At 35.1% G+C, this 19583-nt stretch overlaps 1 protein-coding gene across 13 annotated transcripts in view; it reads right to left on the minus strand.

Annotated features, from left to right (window-relative positions):
• The window catches only part of FRYL (FRY like transcription coactivator), a 275206-nt gene that overhangs the window by 108310 nt on the left and 147313 nt on the right, over positions 1 to 19583 (minus strand). For all 13 annotated transcript variants that reach the window (XM_074396110.1, XM_074396104.1, XM_074396108.1 and 10 more), the window contains 7 exons: positions 18393 to 18446; positions 15808 to 15947; positions 14439 to 14535; positions 5271 to 5350; positions 4518 to 4598; positions 2001 to 2169; positions 1327 to 1419 (listed from right to left, as the gene is read on the minus strand). In XM_074396110.1, coding sequence (XP_074252211.1) covers positions 1327 to 1419; positions 2001 to 2169; positions 4518 to 4598; positions 5271 to 5350; positions 14439 to 14535; positions 15808 to 15947; positions 18393 to 18446 — 714 coding nt within the window. The remainder of the gene's footprint in view (positions 1 to 1326; positions 1420 to 2000; positions 2170 to 4517; positions 4599 to 5270; positions 5351 to 14438; positions 14536 to 15807; positions 15948 to 18392; positions 18447 to 19583) is intronic.

The raw sequence follows: 19583 nt of genomic DNA on the forward strand, positions 1-19583 counted from the left end.
GACATGCTTCTACAAGCCAAGAAACACCAAAGGTTTTCAGTACACACGAGAGGCTAGGCAAGGGGCATGGAGCAGGTTCTTTATCACAACCCTTACAAGGAACCAACCTGCTGGCACTTTGATCTCACACTCCAGCCTCCAGAAATATGAGACAATATATTTCTGTTGTTAAGCTACCAGTTTGAGGTACTTTATTACGGCCACCCTGGCAGGCTAATAAACCTGGACAGAAAAGCAAATATGGTATAAAAGGAACAGGCAACATGGTGATAATGGACCATTGTCAAGTGCCTCTCTTCCTATAACCTGTTCCTTTTCATGAACTGAAAAAACTAAAACCTAATCCAGCCATCTGGCAAAAAAAAAAGGTAGATCAAACAGAGGGGGAAGTGCAAATGATCATTTGGAAGGGATAAACAGTAATTCAAACAACTTACAGGAAAAGAAATCAAAGTGCATTTCTAATAAAAGACTAAAACTGACATGACTTTTCAGATGGCAGGGGAAATCCAGCTCCCTTCACTCCATCTGGGCTAGACATGGAAATTAATTACATTCTTTTTGTTCAGGTTTTATTCTAGTTAAAATCTCAAAAAATGAAGAAATTTATTAATGTAGAAAATAATGATAGCCTGTTTTCTTTTTGATAAAATGAGCCGAATTCATATGGCTAAAAACTGGGTTGGGAAGCAATGGGAGCTGTGTAACTCAAATAAACCACTTGCAAACCTTTAATTTATGAGTTTTGTGTGTCCCCATTTTAAAAAATCTTCAATGCAAGACAGGTTTTAAAAAGAGATGCATCAATCACTCTCATTAATATTTTTAATTCTTAACTTTTAAAACAATTCTCTGTTCACCTTTTCTACACATGCTCTAAAGGCAGGACCTGAATACTGCACACCAACTCATAGACGCTCACAGGTCACAAGTCAGTGAATTCAATGTTTAAAAATGAAAGCCAAAACAGTTCAATTTTTCTACATTAATAAATTTCTTAATTTTTGAGATTTTAACTAGAATAAAACCTGAACAAAAAGAATGTAATTAATTTCCATGTCTAGCCCAGATGGAGTGAAGGGAGCTGGATTTCCCCTACCATCTGAAACAACCAAAAACAAAATACATAAAATGATCTCTAAAACACTGTACAATCAACAAAGGGAAAAGACTTCTGAGCAACAGGGAACAAATGAGACAAGCCCTCCCATGACCACAGCTTACTGTCATGTAAACGTTTTTAGGAAAAAAAAAAAAAATGAAAGAATAAAGTTGTTAAGGTTCTTATATAACACACAAATGGTATGAAAATAAAAACATACTTACAGCAGCTACAGGGATAAGAATCTCCACAAATAAACCAGCAAGTGCATGTTTTATATCTTTATCTTTCACTTCTAAGAAATACTGAGCACATTCCTTAAAGGGAAAGAGGTATATACTTAGATTACCAAAAGAGCAAAGGTTAAAGAATTTGCAATATCAAAATAATTTTGTGAACACTCTGCCATTTTACCAAAAAACTAAGGTCAACACATCTTCAAGTCAAAACATAAAGTTGGCCTGGCATGGTGGCTCACACCTGTAATCCCAGCACTTTGGGAGGCTGAGGCAGTCAGATCACCTGAGGTCAGGAGTTCGAGACCAGCCTGGCCAACATGGTGAAACCCTGTCTCTACTAAAAGAAAAATATAAAAATTAGCTGGGCATGGTGGCAGGTGCCTGTAATCCCAACTACTTAGGAGGCTGAGGCAGGAAAATCGCTTGAACCCAGAGGGCAGAGGTTGCAGTGAGCTGAGATCGTACCACTGTACTCCAGCCTGGGTGACAGAGTAAGACTCTGTCTCAAAGAAAAAATAATAATTTATGCTTATGACAACTTAACACACAAGAGACTAAAAATGATGCCATTAATTTATGTATATTTTGTTTGTTTAAAAAAAGTCATAAAGAGCAAGAACTGTTAGGCTTGCTCTACTATCACTGAGAAGGTATATCACCTGCATAAATTGAAATGATGCTTCAAAATCTTCTACAGGATACATTTTTACTCGAAAAAATTTCATTCCCATTATTAAGCTGATAACGCTTTGTACCACATGTGGGCTTTGTTCCTTTTGTCGCAGTTCTTTCAATTCTGTCACAAATTTCTTCCTTACGGCCTGAAACCTTTAATATACGTAGAGACATAATTTGATTTGAATAAAAAACACTAATTTCCACATGAAATTTAAGGGTAAAAATCAAAAGGTAAGCTACCTAAATATCATCTCCTTTTTCTACCTTCATTACAATTGCCAAGAAGGCACAAAAAGGAAAATAAAAATTGCTACTCTAAATTTGTTGTTCATTTATTTTAAAATTAAAATAGAAGTTTCTGAAGGAGAAATCATAACATTTCTTTATTCCTATAACATTATTAATACACCACAATTACCATTTAATTAATAACCATAATAAAATAACATCCAATAACTCACCCATAAAAACACCACCATGTAAATCAGAGAGTGTCTCCAACTTTTTATATAAAGTCTGCAATTAGTTATATGGAGAGCAAAATGGACTATAAATTTGTTCAAAGAGATAAGCCAATCAATCATAGAGTACTAATTATCACTTAAAATCAATACATCATTACACTGTGAAAAGGCTTTTGAAATGTGAGCATCATCCTGGATTCAAATCACAATTGTTAAAGCTAGTAAGCTTTACTTTGCTTACATTTGGAAAGGACATCTAATAGTTTATTAATCAATAATATTTAATACCCCCCTATGTATATAAAGCAACTAAAGATTTTACTCATAATTATACTTGGGGAAGCCAGTTCCTTAAAGTTAAAATAACCTCAGAACATGCTTTCCAATGGTCACTGACTACTATGAGAACAAAACCTATTAACAAAATATGCATACATGATTGAAATATAACATCGATTTTGATTGTAATCTTGGCGAATATGATACCATTCTTCATGAATATATTCTTGAGCACTGTATTAAGAAAATTTTTGTAAAATGGATAGAATTCTTTCCATTGTAATAATATTAGTATCTAAGGATTTTTTCCTTTTGTTAAACTACTTATGAAAATTATTAGTCAGTACAAGCCAAGAAAATACATACACAAGATTCAAACATACCCTAGCCTTTATCTCCTTCTCTTCACCACCCCCACTCAACCCCATCTCCTGCCACCTTAGGTCCTATCAGCCTAACTCAAAGTAAATCCTTTCAAGTTTTCTCCCATGCTTATTACACACATGAGTAGAAAACACCTTAGTATTGCTCTGAAGTGGCATTTCTCCCACAACTGGCCAAGTGAGGCCGAGCACTATTTCATACATTTACTAGCGGTTTGGACTTAGTATCCTTGCCATCTAGAATTAACTTAGCAATGATGAAGTATTCTCCTGGATCCAATTTGCTAATGTATTATTTAGAATTTCTGGTCTACATTCCTGAGATACAAACTCAGCTTTGACAAAAATAAAATACCATGAATGAACTACGTCATAAAGGGAAATACACCATTGCTCATGTTTTTGTCAATATTATTGTCGATGTCTAAATCATTTAAAATACTCAAACTGTAAGATATTTAAAAATTATTGTCTATAACTAAATCAATTAAAACACTCAAACCATGTTCTAAGTTCCATAACATTCGCTATACAAGGGTCCCTAGTATATTAAAAGAATTAAAAAATATGCTAAATATTTCATCTAATATTAAAATACAAACTACTTAAACGTTAACAATAATTGTACTTGCCAAAAAAAAAATTGTACTTGCCTTCTTAGAATTTAGAAAGGTTTCTTGTTATATAATTGTTTCAGAGCCAAAGACTCTTTAAAACACATCTAAGAAAATACAATTTGATACAATTTTTCCTTACAAAATTTTCCAGTAGTAACAAAGGAAATCCAAAATCTTCCATTAACTTTTACAGCAACCACAAGTTGCTAATGACAAACATATTTTACTGTTTACTGAAATCATGGTTCAGTGCAACTCAATGTGTATAACTCCTAATAAATAACACTTTTAATTGAGTAACCTAGTATCTTTCATTTTTCCTTTTTGGTGTCTCTTTTACCAATTCAAACTCTGTTTAGCATTAAAACAAGTAAGATCATTAGAAAACATTGCATTGCTATCTGAGGAATAAAAGTTCTCACCTGGAAAGTAATTATTAGCTATGGGTTCTAAAAAAAGCTTCTAACGATATTGTTAAAAATAGGGGGAAAGATAATATTCTAACTATGGTTGGTAATTTCTGATTTGTTTGATTCAGACATTTATGGAAAACACCAAATAAAATTAAAACAAGTGGCGAAACTGAGGTATAAGAGTTAAAGATTGTCTAAGAAATCTCTAAGAGCAGTAAAGTAACAAAAGGTGGAGCTAACCTAGTGCTATGAAGAAAATACTATCAGTATATACTATATTAGCTGGCAATAAAGCATTCTGAGATGCAAAGAAAATCTAAATGGGTGATTTGTAAAACTTACTTTGATTGGGCAAGAACCCCTATCACCTCTGCATATAAGTCTGCAATAATATGCACATTCCCAGTGTTGGTTCCTGAATATCTAAAATAACAAAGAACAAACATAACATTTCATTAAATTTTTCTACAAACTCTTCTTGTCTAATACATTTGAAAATTCTTTATCAGAATATTGTATAATATTCTCTGAATATTCATTTATATGGTAAAAGCAATACTAATTTTATTCTATCTTTAATTTTACTTTACTATGATACTTAATCTTCTGGTTCTTATATGTCCAATCTATCGTGCTAAGAATTATTTTTACAAAATCTTTCTTATAAGCTTTTTGTGTGGATTTAAAAGAAAAAGGGACTGGGTGCAGTGGCTCACACCTATAATCCCAGCACTTTGGGAGGCCAAGGCAGGTGGATCGCTTGGAGCCCAGGAGTTCAAGACCAGCCTGGGCAACACGGCAAAACTCTGTTTCTACAAAAAATACAAAAATTAGCAGAGTGTGGTGGTGTGTATCTGTAGTCCCAGCTACTCAGGAGGCTGAGTTGGGAGGAGGATCACTTACGCCCAGGAGGTCAAGGCTGCAGTGAGCCTGATCGCATCTCTACACTCCAAGCTGCGTGACAGTGAAACCTTGTCTTAAAAAAAAAAAAGATAATTGCCTTGAACTCTCAAAACAAATAATCAATAAGAATTCAAATAGTCTAGACCTGGATTGCAAAAAGAGGCAACAATCCCACGTTAATATTTTACTTACCCTTCCTTATGTTTAAAGTGCTTAAAAGCTAAGTTTAGAACTTCATGAACTAAGGGATCGGGTACAGGATGAACAGGAATCTAGAATTTAAAAAAATTATCAAGTAAGTAAGAGTTAAATAAACTATTGGTTTTTTACGAGTATTCTCATCAATTCAACTAATTAAATCAATAATCAATCTTAATTTTCATGGGATAATCTATTACTAATCGGTCAACCTTCCTTTCTTCTGAGAATCTCATTTTCTTTAAGAATTTGGTCACTCTTCAAATTTTACAAGCTCTAAATTTAAGAATATTAGCTTCATAATCACAAATCACTAAACTATGGACTACGCAGTAGAAAAAACAATAGTTGTTACTGTTATTACTGTTAAATAGTTACTGTCAGAAAGCTAAAAAGACACTTACATACACCTCCCTGCAAAACTTGTAGAAAAGTACCTTTGTAATGAGCCAGCCCTATATTTCATATAGTCCAATTCTGAACTATCATGAACAATGGCCACAAGGGACATTATCTTTTCTAACAATCTTAAACTATTTGTAGACTTATTATTTAAAACCTGTCATTTAAATATTTTCAAAATTTTAACTCTTTGAAAAAGTATATGCTACTTTCTACTATGTAAAACAAATTAAAAAATGCAAACCAGTAATAAAAGCCCTACTCCTTCACCACATATAATCACTATTAACAACTTCATGTACATACTTTCAGCCTTTTTCCTACACATCCTCACACACATGCATGCGTGTATTCCTTAGCTTTACTTAACAGAATAATGTATCTTTCCATGTCAGTATTTAGAGCTCCTCCTTATATTTTTAACAACCACATGATACTCAGTATGTATATATCACAATTTGAGGAGCACCCTATTAACGAACATTTCAATCCAGATTTTCAATACTCAAGTAGTACTACAATTAAACATATTGTGCATTTAACATATACTTGTAGGGTTCCATGGGAAAAATTCCAAACGGAGGAACTGCTGGGTTAAAGAGTTTACAAGTCATTGCTAACACGTATTCTAGTTCTACAGAGTCATCCCTCAGTATATGTAAGGCATTGGTTCCAGAACCCCTGTGATACCAAAATCTGCAGACGCTCAAGTTCCTGATAAAAAATGGTGTACTATTTGCCTATAACCCTATGTATACCCTCCCATACACTTTAAATAATCTCTATCGAGATTATAGTATGTAATACAATGTAAACACTATGTAAATAGTTGTTATACTGTATTTTTCTATTGTTGTATTGTTATTTACATATATTTAATTTTTAATTTTTCTGGGTACCTAGCAGGTGTATATATTTATGGGGTATTTTTATATTTTTGATCGGAGGTTGGCTGAATCCATGGATGTGGAACTCACAGATATGAAGACCCTAACTGTATATGTGTGGGTCTATTATTGAGCTCTCTATTTTGTTCCACCAATCAATTTGTATGTGTCTATACCAAAACCACACCATCTTATTAATTACTAGAGCTAATAATAAGTTCTCATATGTAGCAGTGCAGCTCCTCTCGTTATTTTTCTTCAGAGATAACTTGGCTATTCTTAGCCCATTGTTCTTCCATATTCAATTAGAGCCATCTTTTCAAGTTCCATTAAAAACTGTTAGGATTTTTATTGCAGCTGCAATGAATCTACAAAACAATTTGAAGTTAACTGTATTTTTATATATTTATGTAAAATAACTTTTCATAATATTGTCTAATTTTCTGGTTTTGTCCTTTGACAAAGAGATGCTTGATTTAACTAAGAGAATGAAAATATGCAAGGTATCATTTTATACCTATCTGATGGGGAAAAAAATTAAGTCTGACAATATCAAATAGTAGAGATAATGTGATAAGTGAGGTTTTGCATATATTGCTGGTGGGAGTGGGCAGTGATTTCCAAGCAGCGTGCAATAGTGAAGGAGTTCAGGTAAGTCACCCACAATATGCCATTTGGCACACAGATTATTTTGAGCTAAAGGCAATTAAGAAACAGCAGATGCAGGAAAAGTTCTCTCTACGATCCTTACTAAATAACCATTACATTCCATTAGTTTTCTGCATATGTTTACCTTCCCACAATTTTACTGTTCCTAGAAGCCCAAACCTCTTTCCCTTGTCTTGTCACTACTCTACAACTTATCACTCTTTGTTAAAATGGTATACATTCCAGTCTGTACCTGATCTTTTTTTTTTTTTTTTTTTTGAGACAGAGTCTCACTCTGTTGCCAGGCACCAGGCTGGAGTGTAGTGGCACAATCTCGGCTCACTGTGACCTCCGCCTCCTGGGTTCAAACAATTCTGCTTTAGCCTCCCAAGTAGCTGGGACTACAGGCACACACCACCACGCCCAGCTAATTTTTGTATTTTTAGTAGAGACGGGGTTTCACCATGTTGGCCAGGATGATCTTGATCTCTTGACCTCGTGATTCGCCCGTCTTGGCCTCCCAAAGTGCTGGGATTACAGGCTTGAGCCACCATGCCCGGCCTGTACCTGGATCTTTTAAATAAAAAAAGTGTATTAACTCTTGGTCTGCAAATTTTCTACAAGGCATCCATGTGCATTTGTAATAAGCCTTTTGACCTGGTAATCTTTCTCCTGTCAGTTTAATTTGTAGGGCCCCAGTCACTAAACCCCAAAAGGCAGAGCAAAAAGTTTATCCTCCTCTGTACAGTAGTTCTTCTGTATCTACAGTTTTGCTTTGTGTGGTTTCAGTTACCCAAGGTCAATCATGGTTTGAAAATACTAAGACTCTGTGTGTGTGTGTGTCCACATTCATACACTTTTATTATAGTACATTATTATAACTGTTCTATTTTATTATTTGTTATTATTGTAAATCTTTTACTGTGCCTGAATTTATGAATTAAACTTTGTTGTGGGTATGCATGTACATGAAGAAACATAACATAGGCTTAGTATCCCCTATCTAAAATCTTTGGGATGATAAATGTTTTGGATTTCAGATTTTCTTAAATTTTGGAATATTCACATATACATAATAAGATACCTTGGGGATAAGACCCAAATCTAATTACAAAACATATTTGTTTCATATACACCTTACACATATAGCTTGAAGGTAATTTTATAAAATATTTTAAATAACTTCTGCATGAAACAAAGTTTTGACCATGTTTTACTGCAACCCATCACATGAGGTCAGGTGCATAATTTTTCACTTGTAGTGTCACATTGGTGCTGAAAAAGTTTTGGATTTGAGGACATTTCAGATTAGGGATGCTCAACCTGTATATATAGGGTTTTATATTATCTACAGTTTCAGACACCAACTAGGAGTCCTGAAACATATCCCCTGAGAATAAAGGGAGATTACTATATTTGCTTCAGTTATGCCTGAAATTTAACAATGACAGCTAAGAACAACACTCAGCCATGCTATGCAATCTTTGTTGCCACCCTACTACCACCATCACCACTTTCTGTGTATATAACACTTGTAACAGACTTACAAGACAGACATATGTCTCCTATTTTACAGATGAGGGAAATGAAGTTCAGAGATTGCTGTGTACTTCTCTAGAATATACTATCCCTAGACTCTGATACATGAAAATGCATTTGAGGCTGGGCGTGATGGCTCACACCAGTAATCCCAGCACTTAGGGAAGCTGAAGTGGGTGGATTACCTGAGGTTAGGAGTTCAAGACCAGCCTGACCAACATGGCGAAACCCAGTCTCTACTAAAAATACAAAAATTAGCTGGGTGTGGTGGCAGGCACCTGTAATCCCAGCTAATTGGGAGGCTGGGGCAGGAGAATCGCTGGAACCTGGGAGGCCAAAGTTGCAATGAACCGAGATCGCGCCACTGCACTCCTGCCTGGGTGACAGAGAGAGACTCCAAAAAAAAAAAAAAAGATAAAGATAAAGGAAAGAAAATGCATTTGAATAAATAAAGCAAATAAGCAAAAAACCTTGGTCTTATCCTATTACTGCAAGGAAAGAAAGAGAAACAGAAGTAAAAGAAGAAATACATCTTTAATTTTAATTAAAGATATGTAAGTTCTGCCAAAACAGAGTTCAAGGTGTAAAAAAATATATATAACTTCTAAAAATTTTACTTTAAGAATGAGTATTATCAGAATGTACAGACATTCTGAAAGTCTCTATTTCTCCCCTTATTTTCAGTAGTAGAAAAACCTCTCTAACTGCATTTCCAAAAACAGAGAGAGCAAAGACTCATTTCAGCTCACAGAGAAAAAGTTCTTTCATGGAGTAATGTCTCCATCTTTAGCATCAAGACTTTCTAAGATCTTGTCATTGGTGTGGTTTTAGAAGCGGCTCTAATTCTACTTGAACATGCAAGAAAATCTAGTAGAAAAAATAACAACAGGTTGGGTGCGGTGGCTCATGCCTGTAATTCCAACATTTTGGGAGGCCGAGATAAGCGGATCACCTGAAGTCAGGAGTTGAAGACCAGCCTTACCAACATGGTAAAACCCCATCTCTTCTAAAATTACAAAAATTAGCCGGGCGTAGTGGCACACGCCTGTAATCCCAGCTATCAGGAGGCTGAGGCAGGAGAACTGCTTGAATCAGGGAGGCAGAGATTGCAATGAGCTGAGATTGCACCACTGCATTCCAGCCTGGGCGACAGAGCAAGACTCTGTCTCCAAAAACAAAACAAAACAAAAAAAGGCCGGGAGTAGTGGCTCAAGCCTGTAATCCCAGCACTTTGGGAGGCTGAGGCGGGTGGATCATGAGGTCAAGAGATCGAGACCATCCTGGCCAACATGTTGAAACCCCGTCTCTACTAAAAATACAAAAATTAGCTGGGCGTGGTGGCGTGCACCTGTTGTCCCAGCTACTTGGGAGGCTGAGTCGGAAGAATTGCTTGAACCCACGAGGCGGAGGTTGCAGTGAGCCGAGATTGTGCCACTGCACTCCAGCCTGGTGCCTGGCAACAGAGTGAGACTCTGTCTCAAAAAAAAACCAAAAAAACAAAAAAACTATAACAAATACTCAGGTTTATTCCAAGGCTATTTCCACCACCACTGCTGAAAATTTAATGTTTTTATCACATTATGAAATAACCAAAAACTAGGTTAAGATAGTGCGAAGTTGGACTAGCCCATTCATTAGCTAAATGACCAATTCTCAGCACCAAGGAATGTAAACAACATCACACATCAGCAGAATGACAAATCATCTCCCATGTGGACCTTTGGGACTGCTCATTAACATAAAAAATGCTATGAAGTCTGAAAACGCAAATAATCTACTCTGAAGACATAAAAGATATCACCACCTTCTGATACTTCACAATAGTATGAATAAAACCAAGCCAAGAGCTTGAAATGGCTCACAAACTAGGTTTCTCAACTTCTTGTTTGTTTTAAAGAATAAACATACAACTAAAATTAAATACTAAAAGAGTATTGCTTCAAACTTTAAAAATGTTATATTGCTGTTTAAACATGCTTTTATCATGGATCTAAAGCCTTTGGTACTAACATACTAATTTTAGTTAGCCATTACCCCAAATTTATTCTTTTTTTTTTTTTGAGATGAGTTTCACTCTGTCACTCAGGCTGGGGTACAGTGGCGCGATATTGGCTCACTGCAACCTCCACCTACGAGGTTCAAGCATTCTCTGCTTAGGCCTTCTGTGTAGCTGGGATTACAAGCGCCCGCCACCACGTCCAACTAATTTTTGTATTTTTAGTAGAGATGGGTTTCACCATCTTGGCCAGGCTGGTCTTGAACTCCTGACCTCGTGATCCACCCACCTTAGCCTCCCAGAGTGCTGGGACCACAGGTATGAGCTACTGCGCCTGGCCCAGACTTTTTTTATAAAAGTGAAATTAGTCCTTTATTATCTGGAATTAATTGCGTCCCCAAGGTGAATTCCTCTACTTAAGTTCATCATATTTATATTAACTCTTTGACTAACTTGTTATAATAAAACTTCCATTCAATTTTATAAGATACTGGCCATTTCACCTAATATATCACTTATTTTACCAATGAGAATAAGCTTATTTTTATTATTAAAGAGAGAAAACTTGAAGTAGTATAAATAAATTCGCTTTATAATCTTTAGCAAATCACTACAATTAAGAACATTTCTCCCCCTGTAAAAATGAAAACAACAGATAATATGTATTGACGACTTTCCACACACCAGGCATTATTGTATTTAATTCTCATGATTCTACAAAAATGATATTATACATTTTTATAGAGGAAGGAAGAGTCAGGGATAGTAACCTGCCCAAAGTTATGTAGCAAGCAAGACAGCTGGGATATTAATAGTACTTGCCATGGCCATCTCCCCGGGTTTATTACAATGATCAGTTTGCACAAAGGCTATAGAGTCCTTCACACATTTTAAAAAGTTCCAAATGTGTAATTATTAGAGACAAAACAAATTATTCAAGGAACACATAATTTCTAATACATGAGGCTAAGGTCTAAACTATAAGGAATATTTACTCCTCAAGACTGAAACAAACATGTCTCAACACTTTGATACTCCAGAGACTATGCACCTCATCAAAATAAACCTGAATTATATTTTAATGTAGGTGTTAGTATATGAGGCAAAAGGGAAAGTCCTATTAAATTCTGGATATATTACATTGATTACCCTCTGGATCTATTAAACCTCACATTATTCTGACAGAAGAAAATTGGGTTAGTTAGTGGTGATGTTTCAGAAAGCTCTATTGATTTTTACGTCATTTTCTCTAGTTTTATTAGAGAAACTACAAAGACTTGCCTTTTATCGGGGGAAAAATCTCTATATAGGATTATAGATTAATAAAGTGTATCTATGTTCTTGGTGAGAAACATACATATGTTTCTATGTATCTATGTACATATATCTAAACGTATATATATATATGTCTCTCACCAAGCAGTTATACTCTATTAATCTAAAATACTATACAGAGATTTCTCTCTCTCTCTCTCTCTCTCCACACACACACACACACACACACACACACACACACACACACACTTTTTTTTTTTTTGATGCGTACATTTAAATTAGGGTATGGGGATAATAGTAATAGAAGTGAAAAAGTCAGTAGAAAGGATACTACAGGTTGGAATAATATGGTGACAGAACCAAAGACAAAGATTAGCTATCAGAGCAACTGTATTTTTTTTCACTTTGAGTCCATGTGAACTGTGGGTCAGAAATGATTTTGTGCAGTGAACATGAACAGTGAGTTCAACCAAGAAAAAAAAAAAGATTTTTTTTTTTTTAAAGAGACAGGGTCTTGCTCTGTCGCCCAGGCTGGAGTACAGTGGTGCAATCACAGTTCACTGTAACCTCAAATTCCTGGGCTCCAGTGATCTTTCTGCCTCAGCCTCCAGAGTAGCTAAGCCTACAGGTGAATACCACCACACCCAGATAATTTTTTTTACTTTTTTAATATTTTTTAGAGATGGGGTCTCTCTACAAAAAAAAAAAAAGAAAAAAAAAGTGTTCTTACATTTATAGATCTTGATTTTTTTTTTTCTCCCTGAAGATCTATCTGGACTATTTTAAAAGAGAAGGAGGAAGAGGACTACAAAGGTAACAAGAAGGGAAAAAGGACAGGGAGGATGAGGGGGAGGAGACAGGAAAAACACCTCCACAGGGTTGCCTTTGAATTGAAGTTCTGAAGCCAGTGATTGGGCAACTTTCGGATGAGGAGTGAGACTGACATCTAAGAAAAGGATGCCTTGGGAAATGAATGGAGAGGAACCACAATGGGGCCAAGGCCACTGGGGTTCCTTAATGTTAGTGTACGGAGTCTGCCATTTCTCTGGCTGGAAGAAGAAATCCTACACTGTTTAAGCAAAAAAGCACAAACACTGGTTTCCAATCCACTTAAATGACATCCATTTAGCACACAAGATATGCCAGGGATAAATCACAGTGAGCGGTCATCAGAGTCCACTGATGGACTGTGGCCGTTTCCAGGCCTTAGCTCTTCCTACCCTAGATACTTCTGCCTTAAGGTCTTAGCGTCTCAGCTGAACCAAGAGGTCACAGAAGTCAAGTTTGGCTTGTTAGCACAACTCCCAGAGATTTCTTTCCTACCTCTACCGAAAAATTTTTATGAAATGCACAAATTAAAGTGATTTAACCTGTGATTAACACATTTGTCTATTTTACATATTTAAAATTATGTTTATTTGCAGATTTCAAAGTACCAAATGACTGTCTTTTCATATTCCTTGTAAAAACAAAAGCTAAATATAACTGATTATATAATTCAAATATTGTTATACTATGAGAAAAAGACTGTCAATTAACTTTTATATCTTACATTTGCTGTTTGTCACATATTCTGTTCTGTGTAGCGAAAACAAAACTCCCTGTCCAAACATGTCATAAGCAAAATATGATTCTGACTTTCGGGCATCCTAACTTGTTTCAAAATGATACAATTTTCATGGCTGGAAATACATGGCTCTTCCTTGAATGATACATAACTTTAATGACTATGATCTTTAAATGAAAAAACTTTCAAATTCAGCACAGGCATTTATACTGATCTTGAATAGTAAAAATACTAAGACTATACCTGACATTATATTATATATTCGTATCTTTACTGTGTATCTATCCCATTCAAATGTAAGCTCATGAGTGCAGTGCAAGCAATACCAGCACACAGTAGGTATTCTAATTTTCACTGAATGAATAAACATTCGTAATTTATTATCTGAGGTATTCTACTTGCCTGAAAACCATTTGCACATGACAATTCAGTATCCTTATCAAATCACCCCCATTCCTCAGCTATAAGTGCACCATTATCACATGCTGGAATGCAGACTTGAGAGATCAGAGGAGAAATTAAGCGGAATAAGGAACTGAAGTAGCTGAATGGCGGGCAAACTAAACTACATTTACAGCTGAAAGCCAATATTAGTACAATTTCCATTCAGCTCCATTTTGCTAACAAGATTTTATATCTTAGACAGCATACAAAGGTAAAAAGAAGAGGGGATGATAGGTACAGGGCAGGAAAGCCCCAGGCAACGGAAAGAAATATAATTAAATTACAGGGATTTAGTTTATGTGGGCTAAAATTCTAGAAAAAGCATCTTAAATAAAATAACTGAAACACAAAGGCACAGTAAGCAAAGAATAAGGAATACACTTTGCAGAAATAAAAGAGCTTACCTGCTTTAAAACTTCAACTAAAACTAAACAAAAAATGAAGTCTACTGCTAAGTCCCTCCTTTCAAGAAGATAATCTCGTTCACGTTGCTGTTCATCCCTGAAACAAGAACCCAAAGTTAGTACTGCATTAAGACTATAACTTTAAAAATACCTATTGGTTAGTAGCTTATGTTGCTTGCTGTTTTCCTACTAGGTATAATGTGCTACAGCAATTGTTAATATGAAGCTTTTTGTTTTTTATTTTTGTCTTTTTGGTTTAAGACAAGGTCTCGTTCTGTCACCCAGGCTGAAGTGTAATGCTGCAAACATGGCTCACCACAGCCTCGTTCTCCTGGGTTCATGTGATCCTCCCACCTCAGCCTCCAAAGTAGCTAGGACTACAGGCAAGCACCACCACACCTGGCTAATTTTGTTTATTTTTTCTAGAGATGAGATCTCCCTACATTGCCCAGACTAGTTTCAAATTCCTGGGCTCCTCCTGCCCGAGCCTCCCAAACCAGATTTCAGGCATGAGTCACTGTGCCCAGCCTGAAGCTTTTTAATAATCCAACATATGTATGAACATGTTCTTATGTTCTTTCCCTTTTTATATATTTGGTGTCTATTCAGAGTTCACTATTATATCTGTTAGCATTTAAACCTAATCTAAAAGAATTAGTAAGAAGAAAAGTATTTTAAATTTTATTTAGAAAACCTAGCATTGTTCCATATTTGATTGCTAACTTTTTTTTGTTCAGAACTTAAAGTATTGACTTTTCAACAGGAAAATACAGTACAAGGTATCTTTCTCACAAATTTAAGCTAAAAGAATCACAGGTGGCATCTACTGAAATCCAACACTAAACCATGGACAATCACCTGAACACAGGTGGCTCTTACTTGCATGACACGATCGTCTTGGGAAATTTGAAGGAGGAGAAGAGAAGTTCTAGGAATTGAGCTCCAAGAAGAGTATCATAGTACTATGCTAACACAGGGTTTTGGCAGTCTTCCTATATCACAGTAATTGCCTCCTTTCATAAACCATATGAACAGGAACTTCTTTGAATATTTCTTCTTAACTTTCACGACTATTAAAAGCTCCTCACTGAACTACTAAACGGCACTCCTAAGTGAGTTTTTGTATAACTAATTTTTGCATGGTACCCCAGTATGGGTACTGCAGGGCTACACCTAGTTTAACTGATACCTTCTCTTGATTTACAGTTTATGTATGAACTATCCTTCCCCCTTACTACCATCTTTGTAACAAAAGTAATCAATGCATTTGCTTACGAATCAAACAATAACCTTCAGTTGATAACAATTATCACCCCTTCATTGGAAGTGTGTTGATGACAGGTATAACAGTGTAAAATAAACCACTTACCCCTTAGACTTTGTGCTAGATCGAGGCCTATATTCATAAGATTCATCATCCGTTCCATTTTGGCGTCTGTACCAGTCAAACAAAGTGCGAAGTAAGGAAGGGAGACAGTGCTCTGCTACTGAGCTCATGGAGCTTATCAACTGAAAGCACAAGATATTACCAGAAAATAAAGTGTATCACTGAATGTACTGCACTCTTAATTATATTAGCTGTCAAAATGAAATTATAATTCATTTTGAAATGAATAAACACAGTAACTCAATGCAATAAGTGTGCTTTAAAATTAAAATAAGAGTCAAGGGGTTAGCCAAGTAATAAAGTGGGCAAAGTTTCACCCACTATTAAACTTTATCCTTTATCCTTGGGTGGTTTAGCTCAATGGCTTTTGACCTTTTCCCTGCCTCCATATGCCACTCACATGTGTAAAAACATGCCCATCAGTAACATCCCTGATTAAATACACAGATACCTTCAGGGGAGGCATTACAAATAACATGAAGAAACCATATCTACTTCCTGCCCTGGCAACTCCATGTTCTTGTGAACAAATGATTCTAAAACGTTGCCACTATATGGATGAAAAGACAGAAACAAAGACTACGTTATGTAAGACCTGTGGGGAAAGCTCCAATTTCCTATAATATGACAAAGAGGAGAATTATAATTACTCTGCTATCTGCAAATTAGCATGTTGGAAACATGTATAAACAAGTGTGTAAGGCTTAGAATACATAAAAGGACAACATAATGATAAGTGTACTGTGATGAACAACTGTTACTAAATTTGAGGCATCCTTGAAATGACCCAAATTCTAGGTGAACATCACAAATTTACTTCATGAATGAATCCAACTTGCCAGGACACACTACCATCAGCAGTCCCTACGGTCACACTCTTCACCTTGAGGATCCCAAGAAAAATTTTCTCTCTCCATAAGAATTTCTGTATGTGATTCAACCCATTTCTCATAAAATTAATATTCTGAAATCAGCATATAATTACATATGCTTCACTTTGTTAACTTATTTTTTAAAGTATGGGTTATGGGATATTCAAGGTCTTTTTTAGTTCCATAACTAGAGTAGGAGCTAGTTAACGAAGAAGATAAATTGATACCTCTGGAAATTGAATTAATTTTCCTGTTATTTCATATTCTGTATAAAACTTCATTCACAAAAAAACAGAAAAGAATGAAACAGTTTATTTGTTTATGTTGGCTGTTCTCATTTTCATTACTTGTACTCTTTTTTAATCATCCTTTTATTGTAAATTATCATAATTTGACAGGTTAATAGTTTCAAATATAGAAAACTAAGGTAAAAACAAGATTCTAAATTTATTTAACCATACTTCAAAAAGATACATTTTATTAACAATGAACAGTATCACTCAAAGGAAATCCCTTGTAATATCTAAAGAAGAAATAATAAAACCCATCAACTATTGTAAATATATAGAAAACAGTTTATACCACACAGAACTTTTAACTGTCAGCACCCTCCCCTAAAAAATCAAGCTATGAGGCATGATCATTTACTATTTATTAATCATTTACATTAAAAATGGAAAATTTCTTAAAATGTTGTTTAATCAGATTTCAAATCCTGATTATGGACTGATTAGTGACACAGATTCAAGATGTGAATAATCTAAATAACTTTTGGAGTGGTATGAGACTTGAAAAGCACCGTATAAGGCGATCTTATTACAGTATCATTGTAACAGGTCTTACCAGTCTAATTATGGTTTCTTCTTAGGCCAGTGGCTGTTTACTAAGTGTATGAGTCAGAATCCCATAGGAAACTGTCATAAATACAAGGGCCAAAGCACCACCCTTGGTGATTCTGCTTCAGCAGAACCGGAGTGGGATCCAGGAACACAGTTATTTTGGTAAGCCTCCACCAAGTAATACTAACCAGTCTTCTTTATTTAGTCAAATAGCCTAATATGAACATTAAACTCTATTTTTGAGATACATAATTTTGGGTAAAGTGTCCTAGGAATACTAAATAGTAAAGAAAGCTAATCTAGGTTATTGGTTTTTAAAATAACCACTATATATTAAGATACTTATGACAAAATTGATCCAACATTTAATCTTAGTAAAAGGAAGAATTAACATTAGATCAGCACAAGAGTTGTTAGAAAGCGTTGGTCTACATGCAGATTGAGAGCCCCAACAGAAAAATTAATAAATGTTAAAAGGTAAAATATCATTATGTAAAAAGTGTGGCAATTGGTACAGAAGGAAGGACTGAGGGATGTAACCGAAAGTGAAAAATGTGAAAGGAATTAACAATGTTAATGTTAAATTTTAACATTAACAAAGTTAACATAAATGTTAGAGACTAACAATGAAAAGCTGTGAAGTGCTAAATGAAGAGAAACTAATAAAGTTCACAGTTCATTCTACTACTTATTTAACACAGCTACCAAATCCAGAATGAATTAAGCATACACGGATATATAGCATCACTAAATAAAATTGAGGAATTCTTCAATATTGGATATATTTGGGCCGGACTATTAGAATAAACACTGTTTCCAGGTGGGAAAAAAAAAAATTCTCCCAAAATTGACATACCTGGTCAAACTGAAGATCTTCACCCCTCTGAAGAGATCTGGACAATAGCTTCTCCTACAATAAAAATTAAAAATAAAAAAAAGCATAAATATAAAATTTTAGAAATCTTCTACATAACTAACAGTTTAGATTTGTGAGTTTGGTTTTGCTTTTGTTTTTACTTGTTATTAAGGTAAGCCTCCTCCTTGCCCAAGGTCACAGGGCTGATTTAAGTGTGGCTCCAGAGGCGAGGCTCTCACTGTGATACTCTCCATACCAAAGAAAGTGGCTGTGCCCGTGATCTCTTTTTGTAACAAGTTCAAGTTCGATGGTTCTTAGATTACAAACTTAAATACAGGTTCTGTTTAGATCCAGTTCAAAAGTCAACAGCATGTGTTCTTTCTTTCATTCATTCATGAGTTTACTGAAAAGCAGTCTAGTACAGAGATTATCAGTAGCCAGATGGCCTTGGAGTCACCTCTGGCTTGACTATCACTAAGTGAATGACCATAGGCTGATGCCTTATGGACTTCATGCTTTGGTTTTCTCATCTGAAAAAACAAGGTGGTTGTCAAATATTGATATCAACAATATGCTTGTTCTGTTTAAAAGCGCATAGCTTTTAAATATCTGTTCAATACTTAACCTCACTCATAAGAGAAATATAAGTTAAGGAAAAACAAAGAAATACTTTCATCATCTATCAGACTTGCAAAATTCAAAGTCTAATAGCACATTGTATTGGTGAGGTTATCTGGTAATGAGGATTCTCAAGTAATGCCACTGAGAAAGTAAATAGGTAGCAACCTCCTTGGAACACCATTTAGCATATTTGTCAACATTTTAAAATGTAAGTGACCTTTGACCCAGCAAAACTCCACTTATAAGTATTTATTTTGCAGATATAGTCACACATCTGCAACATGATATTCATAAAAGAATATCCATAGCTTCATTTAGAATAGCAAGAGATTAGAAATAACTAGAAGTCTAACTTAGGATATCATGTTTTGATACATGCATATAACCGAATACCATAAAGACGTAAAAGAATGACATAACTCTATATGTACTGCCATGGATACATGGAATACTCTTGGGTATAATACACTCTATACACACATTCACTTACATTAGCTAGTAATATAAAATATATACAACATGTATGTATATAAAAATATATTTTTTATGTACATATAAAAGAAACAGGAG

The sequence above is a fragment of the Saimiri boliviensis genome, chromosome 3, assembly GCF_048565385.1.
Source record: "Saimiri boliviensis isolate mSaiBol1 chromosome 3, mSaiBol1.pri, whole genome shotgun sequence".
Taxonomy (NCBI): domain Eukaryota; kingdom Metazoa; phylum Chordata; class Mammalia; order Primates; family Cebidae; genus Saimiri; species Saimiri boliviensis.